Source organism: Salmo salar, chromosome ssa05, assembly GCF_905237065.1.
Source record: "Salmo salar chromosome ssa05, Ssal_v3.1, whole genome shotgun sequence".
NCBI classification, from domain to species: Eukaryota; Metazoa; Chordata; class Actinopteri; order Salmoniformes; family Salmonidae; genus Salmo; species Salmo salar.
In genome coordinates, this window is record NC_059446.1 from 35,590,539 (window position 1) to 35,599,416 (window position 8,878).

The following is an 8,878-nucleotide window of genomic DNA, read 5'->3' on the forward strand; positions in this document are numbered from 1 at the left end:
TCAAGCTTCCCAGTAACCTAATTTGATATGCTTTTATATGCTTTCTTCAATGAAAGAATCATTACTACATGGCTACAGAAGCTGACTCAACATGTAGGTTAACCAGACCATGCTACACATGCAGCTGCCCTGATAACACCAACACCAAAAACAGGCCTTCTTATATTGCTCCACTACACGACAGTAGAATAACTAATTGTTCCACTTTGAGTTTATGTTGACTGACTCACCATAAAGACATCCTGACTGGCAAACCAAATCAAAGTAATTACGCACATACACGCAAATCTTATCTGTGATTTATTATTAAAAAAGTTACTATCATTTGTCTTCAAAGTCAAGTTCGACAGCTCAGTTTGCAAGGCTAACTTCAAGATCCTTGCTTGCTCTGTCATGACATTATTTGAATGTAACTTTATGACAATAAATACACTTTAAAGGGCTTAGATCTATGACGGCAATTCCAATCCTTTAGGTAATAACACCCAAAAAATATATATCGTACAATTCACTTAATAAATTAATATCTCACTCTGTACATTTGATAAAATGCTAAGTGTGATATTACTGAAAAGATTTCCATTGAATGAAGTCACCATTGGATCCTTTATTCAGTGCCTACAGTAAACCAAGGCATACATAACCCCCAAGTGTACATAACGAGCAATGGAATTAACTCCCTCCCAGATTGCACAACATTTCAATAAATATCGATATGAGAACCCACATGGATAGACACTCTGTCTATCCATGTGGAGGGTGAACCATACTCTTGGCTACCACGTGCACGTTGATCAGGAGAATAGTAAAGTCTATACAATGTAGCTCAATAAATACGTTACCAATAAAATGTTATTTTTTTTAAAACAGAACATACAAATACACCTCTATTGACTTTCATTCATACTCAGGATATCAAACAGCCAATCCTGGCTATTCTTCAACTTTGTTCTGAATTATTCCAAACATATGAAATTGATAATAGACCTGATGCTGCTAATGTTTCTAAAAGTAGCTGCATATCACAATCAACAACCAGGTCCTAGTATCTAACACTTCTTCTACCAGTGCACTGTCTGGAGTTGTCACAGTTAGTTGGCAAATAATTATCAGTTCAGTTCAAGCGGAGTGGATGAACCAGAATTGCCACTCATTGGTATGATGTTTCCGCTTCATAAGGCCAAACAGATGGAAGCTGTTCATTCTCTTGATCACCCATAAACACACAAATGGTGGTTTATAAGGTCAAAACAGGATAAATACAAAATTAATTGGGGGTAGATCGGAGACTTTAAAGATTGGGATCAAGTGCCGTGGAGAGGTCAAAGACTTCCGTCTTTAGGTCTGTGTGAGCGTGTCCATCCATCCTCTCTTGGCTCTCTTGGCTAGGTTTCATCCCCTCTGACAGATGTGCTCAGCTGCTATCCTCTGTCTTGTCGCCCTCCTGAATGTCAAGCTGTGTGCTCTCGTCAACGTTCTCCAGAGAGTCCGCCCGCTGGATGGTCAGCTCAGATGGGTCCATCATGGGCAGGATGCTCTGCTCTGGGTACAACCAGGGCTTCTGATCCGGAGAATTCTGCTTCTTCCACTCGGGGTAGCTCTGGCCGGCCTTGTGAACGCACTTCAGCACCTGCAGGGAGAGAGGAGGGTGTCAGAAACCTAGAGCTGAGCCCCAGCCTAGTTTTTCCCCCTCACTTACTGCATTTACTGCACTTTCATACAGTTCTGTCCAGAGGCATATACGTGTACAGTGAGTGTACAAAACATTAAGAACACCTTCCTAATATTGAGTTGCACACCACCCCCCCATGTTGACTCCAATGCTTCCCACAGTTGTGCCCAAGTTGGGTGGATGTCCTTTGGGTGGGGCAACCATTCTTGATACACACAGGAAAATGTTGAGTGTGAAAGTTCCCAGCAGCGTTGCAGTTTTTGGCACCTACTACCATAGCCCGTTCAAAGGCACTTAAATCTTTTGTCTTGCCCATTCACCCTCTGAATGGCACACATACACACAAACACACAATCCATGTCTCAATTGCCTCAGGGCTTAAACATCCTTATTTAGCCTGTCTCCTCCCCTTCATCTACACTGATTGAAGTGGATTTAACAAGTGGCATCAATAAGGGATAATAGCTTTCAACTGGATTCACCTGGTCAGTCTATGTCATGGAAAGAGCAGGTGTTCTTAATGTTTTGTATACTCAGAGCCATCAGAAAGTATTCACACCCCTTGACTTTTTCACATTTTGTTATGCTACAGCCTGAATTTAAAATGGATTACATTTAGATGTGTTTGTCACTGGCCTACACACAATACCACATAATGCCAAAGTGGAATTATGTTTTTAGATTTTTTTACAACTGAAAAGCTGAAATGTCTTGAGTCAAGTATTCAACCCTTTTGTTATAGTAAGCCTAAATAAGTTCAGGTGTAAAGTCACATAATAAGTTCAGTGGTGTAAAGTACTTAAGTAAAAACACTTTAAAGTACAACTTAAGTATTTTTGGGGGGATATCTGTACTTTCCTATTTATATTTTTTGACAACTGTTACTTTTACTTCATTACATTCCTAAAGAAAATAATGTACTTTTTACTGCATACATTTTCCCTGACAGCCAAAAGTACTTGTTACATTTTGAATGCTTAACAGGACACGAAAATGGTCCAATTCATACACTTATCAAGAGAACATCCCTGGTCATCTCTACCGCCTCTGATCTGGCGGACTCACTAAACACAAAAGCTTCATTTGTAAATTATGTCTAAATGTGTTGGAGTGTACCACTGGCTATCCGTAAGTAAATTTAAAAAAAACAAGAAAACTGTGCAGTCTGGTTTGCTTAATATACAGTTGAAGTCGGAAGTTTACATACACTTAGGTTGGAGTCATTAAAACTTGTTTTTCAACCACTCCACATATTTCTTGTTAACAAACTATAGTTTTGGCAAGTCGGTTAGGACATCTACTTTGTGCATGACACAAGTAATTTTTCCAACAATTGTTTACAGACAGATTTTTTCACGTATAATTCACTGTATCACAATTCCAGTGGGTCAGAAGTTTACATACACTAAGTTGACTGTGCCTTTAAACCGCTTGGAAAATTACAGAAAATTATGTTATGCCTTTAGAAGATTCTGATAGGCTAATTGACATCATTTGAGTCAATTGGAGGTGTACCTGTGGATGTATTTCAAGGTCTACCTTCAAACTCAGTGCCTCTTTGCTTGACATCATGGGAAAATCAAAAGAAATCAGCCAAAATTGTAGACCTCCACAAGTCTGGTTCATCCTTGGGAGCAATTTCCAAACGCCTGAAGGTACCACGTTCATCTGTACAAACAATAGTACGCAAGTATAAACACCATGGGACCACGCAGCCATCATAAAGCTCAGGAAGGAGACGCATTCTGTCTCCTAGAAATGAACGTACTTTGGTGCGAAAAGTGCAAATTAATCCCAGAACAACAGCAAAGGACCTTGTGAAGATGATGGAGGAAACAGGTACAAAAGTATCTATATCCACAGTAAAACGAGTCCTATATCGACATAACCTGAAAGGTCGCTCAGCAAGGAAGAAGCCACTGCTCCAAAACCGCCATAAAAAAGCCAGACTACGGTTTGCAACTGCACATGGGGACAAAGATCGTACTTTTTGAAGAAATGTCCTCTGGTCTGATGAAACAATAATAGAACTGTTTGGCCTTAATGACCATCGTTATGTTTGGAGGAAAAAGGGGGAGGCTTGCAAGCCGAAGAACACCATCCCAACCGTGAAGCACGGGGGTGGCAGCATCATGTTGTGGGGGTGCTTTGCTGCAGGAGGGACTGGTGCACTTCACAAAATAGATGGCATCATGAGGAAGTACAATTATGTGGATATATTGAAGGAACATCTCAAGACATCAGTCAGGAAGTTAAAGCTTGGTCGCAAATGGGTCTTCCAATTGGACAATGATCCCAAGCATACTTTCAAAGTTGTGTCAAAATGGCTTAAAGACAACAAAGTCAAGGTATTGGAGTAAAATGTTATAATAAAATGTTATTTTTTTTTAAAACAGAACATACAAATACACCTCTATTGACTTTCATTCATATTCAGGATATCAAACAGCCAATCCTGGCTATTCTTCAACTTTGTTCTGAATTATTCCAAACATACGAAATTGATAATAGACCTGATGCTGCTAATGTCTCTAAAAGTAGCTGCATATCACAATCAACAACCAGGTCCTAGTATCTAACACTTCTTCTACCAGTGCACAGTCTGGAGTTGTCACAGTTAGAAGGCAAATAATTATCAGTTCAGTTCAAGCGGAGTGGATGAACCAGAATTGCCACTCATTGGTATGGACAATGATACCAATACTAACCTGATTGACAGAGTAAAAAGAAGGAAGCCTGTACATAATAAAAATCTTACAAAACATGCATCCTGTTTGCATCAAGGCACTAAAGTAACATGCTAACCAAACCGAACGCGCACCTAAGTGCGCCATCGCGTGCATGTTGATTTTGTACCCCCACATCAGACACAATCAGGCCACGCAGGTTGAAATATCAAAACAAACTCTGAACCAATAATATTAATTTGGGGACAGGTTGAAAAGCAATAAACATTTATGGCAATTTAGCTAGCTAGCTTTCTGTTGCTAGCTAATTTGTCATAGGATTTAAACATTGGGTTGTTATTTTACCTGAAATGCACAAGGTCCTCTACTCCGACAGTTAATCCACAGATAAAACAGTAAATCGAATTCCTTTCTCGTCCATCTCTCCTCTTTCCTCAGGCTTCTTTTTTACTTCTTTGGACTTTATATGGCGGTTGGCAACCAACTTTATGGTGCATTACTACAACCGACTGGAGTGTGGTCGTCAGTTCATCTTTCAATCTCCCACGTGGGTATATGCTTCTTAAAACCAATGAGGAGATGGCACATGGTATATGCTCTTAAAAACCAATGAGGAGGGCAAATGGGCAAATGTTGCATAATCCAGGTGTGGAAAGCTCATAGAGACTTACCCAGAAAGACAGAGCTGTAATTGCTGCCAAATGTGCTTCTACAAAGTATTAACTCAGGGGTGTTAATACTTTTGTAAATTAGATATTTATGTATTTCATTTTCAATAAATTTGCAAAAATTTCTGCAACACGTTTTCACTTCGGCATTATGGGTTATTGTGTGTAAATGTGTGAAAAAAAGCAATTTTGAATTCAGGCTGTAACAATGAGTGTGAATACTTTCAACTTCATGTATTTGATCTCTATCATTTGTGTTTTACTAACTTATATAATGTAATGATATTACAATGCACGTAAGTGGGGTGCTATTCAAACAGGCTTTTGAAGAGCAGCCAGCTGTTGATCATTAATCAGTAGGTCAAGGTTTGCATTGAATCACAGCTATGAGCCACACACACAATCTTTGTTTCACACACAAAGATACACCTTGCCCTAAATAGTTTAATGCTGCACATGCTATGAAACCAGGAAAACGAGTTCTACAGGGCCGCTGAGAGTCAGTTGCTCTACCTGAGAGACTACATTGTCCCAAAAGCTGAGCAGGACCTTCCAGTGGGTTTTTATGGTTACTATTGTCATTTAAGGAGACTTGAAACCCACACTCGCTGTGCGTCGATTCGCACACTTTTACTATCTAGTTCAAAGACAAGAATTATCACTGTAGCTCTAACACAGACTCAGGTATTGGCTGACTGTTGCTTTGGAGCTAAATTAAAAACCTGTTATAACTCTGTCGTCAAACACAAAGAAGCTAAAGAATTTAGCCGAAGGGAGATTAATAACAATGTTGTCTGAGGTCATTCACGTACCCTGGGAGCCAGAACCTGAGATGCTTTGTTCACCACCCACTTTGGAAGAGAACCTGAAATACAGAATAAACAAAATAATCCATAATAACTGCAACTCTTACATTTACATTTTAGTAATTTAGCAGACGCTCTTATCCAGAGCGACTTACAGTAGTGAATACAAATGCATTTCATGCATTTTTTTTTTTGTACTGGCCCCTCGTGGGAATCGAACCCACAACCCTGGCGTTGCACACACCATGCTGGCATTGCAAACACCATGCTCTACCAACTGAGCCACAGGGAAGGCGTGGTACCTGTAGCGTAACATACTCTGTATCAAATATCTTTCAACAAAGAAAAGACAACTGAAGCATAGGATTTGAAAAAGGTCAGTGGAAGGTGGGTCTCACCTTTGGGGTCAGCCTGTGAGAGGTAGGTAAAGGAGCAGCTATTGGGTCCTATGGCCTTCACTAGGTAGCCAGTCAGGAGGGAGATGGCTCTTACAAGGTCCTTTCTGGGAGGATATTTCTGTGAAGAAATAACCAAATCAGCTGAGACGTTATCACTTGCATACTCTGAAGCCATGTGAATGACAAGAAACACATTCATGTAACAACCTTGTAATATGCTGCGTCCATACGGTTCCAGGCACATATTGAGTGAGAAACACTTTATACACGATGAGGTGGTTTTATTGTGGATGAATAATAAAAAATAAATGTTTTTATTGCAATGAGTCTCGGCTCTACCATTTCTATGGCTCAACGTCAACTAATTGTCCTCGTATATGTACACTGATGTAACATTCCGTAACTATTAGTAACTGAAGACAGACTGCTGTATGTACTGGATGGTTGCTAAGAGCCAAAGTCTACAGACAGAGGTGGAGGTGCATGGCGTACATACTGGGTGTTTGACTGAGCAGTTAATGATCACATACTCGTCGTCCGTCACCTGCCACGAACGCAGCGTCACCACATCTCTGTTCTTCAGTGGCTTCGGACACAGCCCTGAAAAAAACAGGACAACAAATGTAAAACAACTTGAGGAAAGATTTCTCATTTACAACACACCCTGCCTTTCAATGTCAGGGTAACCAAAGATTCAGAGGCAGCAACTGGACTCTCGTGTTGACTAAATACACTCTGAAAAACAGGTCACTCATGCCTTGTCTGAACTCCTGAAGACTCGGTGAAGGGGTACCATGGAGGAAGGGATTCCTTAAAGCAAGGGGAAGGTGGAGTGAATCTTAATACGAGACTTTATACCAGATTTATTTCACATTTTCACCTGTGGTCATTTCATGTTTGAACCTGTGGTTTAATGTCAATCATTAGTAAAGTTGACCTGTCAAGTTCTTGCACTGAGAGAAGAGACAAAACAACAGAGAGAAATGTGGAACAGCACACTTAACTCTAGCAGATAAGAGGAACTCACATGAGTAGTAACCCATATCGGCGTTAGGTGAGAGACGGGCAATGTCAAAGCTCTCCAACATGGTGGGGTCCCACTTCCTGCGATACTGTCCATCATGAAGGACGTCGTACATCGTGGCGGCCGACACATCTTTTATGGTCATTCTGCACTGAAATACAAACAGCAAAAGTAAATTGATTATTGGAGTAAAATAATACATTAATTAGATCTGTCACTAGATCTGCTCTTATCTGTTGAGTATTCACTATAATAAAACATGACACCAGATAAACCAATAATAATGGAAAGTTGGAAACACGCCCTAGATGCTCTTGTGATAATGTTGCCACAAAAACAAAAGGGTTGCGGTGGAAAACAGAAAGACTGTGTCATGCTGTCTCCAAGGGACATGGAAATGTCAAAAGACTAGAGATTGAGATACATTGGAAAGTAGAGAAAAGAGAGAAAAATGTTGTCCTTAAAATGCATTGTCTATTCAGACTATGATATTCGTGATGGAATACAGCATGCCCCTATTTTTGTTTATAATTTAAAGTTTAAATTGATTGAAAATAAAAAAGTTGTCAACTTGACTGATCCATGGCCATGACTTCATACTGTTAGTTTTACATTACAGTGCATCAAATTGACAGGTGAGTCAAACCAAGGTTTCCTTACTTTTATCTTGTGAACTTTTGGGACGTTTTTGTTTCCTTGAGGGGATGTTACAGGGGCCACCTCGACCCAGACCTCCATCCCGTTCTTGTCATACTTGCTGTACCAGTTGTCCGTTGACAAGGCTTGTCTTCTGAAGTCTGCAAAGACTGCCTCGTCTGGTATAATTCCCGAGAGAACTCGAGACATAATTTATATCCAACAATAAATCTTTATGAATGAATGAAAAAGCGGTAGCCTACTTAACGAGCAAAAGAAGAAGCGAAATGCTACAAGTAAAGTCACTGAATTGATGTTGTGTATCCACTCCGACCCTCTTGCCTCTAACAAAATGCTATTCTAGTAGTGACAGTGAGATAAATCCGGTTTTATACTCACTGATTAGCATATCAAGTTGGACTGGATTTTTGTGTTAGATTCCTTGCCTATCAAGTTTCCAGCCTAACGCAGAACCCTTTGAATGTGTTTCGTACTTAAAATCCAGGGCAGGGTGTTCTTTACCTGTAGTTTTACACCCCTCTCAACACGGCCGCGCCCCTTTCAACTAACTATATCAAGTAATAAATACAGTTTATTTGGCAAAGAAGTCACGATAAAAGTCTAAATGTTGTGTCGTATAGTAAATGCACAATATATTATGCAAAAATGCTGTGTCGTATTGAAATTGCACAATATATTATGCAACAACAAAAATGTCCGTCCTCGTGGCACAGAAACTGGCCCGTTGGTTACAATCACTGATGCACTGTGAATTGCATGATTAGGGCCATACATCTATGGATTTGGCAACATTCCATTCATTAGGGCTAATAACCTTTGACCGACAATATGAAATGGATGAAAAAGAGGTCAAAGATAAATTACAAGACAATATATATATATATATATATATATATTGATTGATGTATTTGAAACAAGACCGTGCTGCTCAACAATCTGACATTCTTCACTAGTAGGAACAGTTTC

At 39.8% G+C, this 8,878-nt stretch overlaps 1 protein-coding gene across 1 annotated transcript; it reads right to left on the reverse strand.

Moving 5' to 3' along the window:
- Nucleotides 1-287: 287 nt before the first annotated feature.
- LOC106604733 (START domain-containing protein 10) lies at nucleotides 288-8,535 on the reverse strand. The gene is made up of 6 exons (XM_014199699.2): nucleotides 7,916-8,535; nucleotides 7,259-7,406; nucleotides 6,728-6,831; nucleotides 6,232-6,349; nucleotides 5,840-5,892; nucleotides 288-1,630 (listed from the first exon to the last, which is right to left on the reverse strand). The coding sequence occupies exons 1-6, from the start codon at nucleotides 8,099-8,101 to the stop codon at nucleotides 1,415-1,417; spliced, it is 825 nt and encodes a 274-aa protein (XP_014055174.1). The 5' UTR covers nucleotides 8,102-8,535; the 3' UTR covers nucleotides 288-1,414.
- Between the last annotated feature and the right edge of the window lie 343 nt (nucleotides 8,536-8,878).

Coding starts and splice junctions, on each gene's coding strand:
- LOC106604733 (XM_014199699.2), bottom strand. CDS start 8,101: ATGTCTCGAGTTCTCTCGGGAATTATACCAGACGAGGCAGTCTTTGCA. Junction 7,407..7,915: donor CAAAAGTTCACAAGATAAAA/GTAAGGAAACCT, acceptor TTTGTATTTCAG/TGCAGAATGACCATAAAAGA. Junction 5,893..6,231: donor CTCACAGGCTGACCCCAAAG/GTGAGACCCACC, acceptor TCTGTATTTCAG/GTTCTCTTCCAAAGTGGGTG.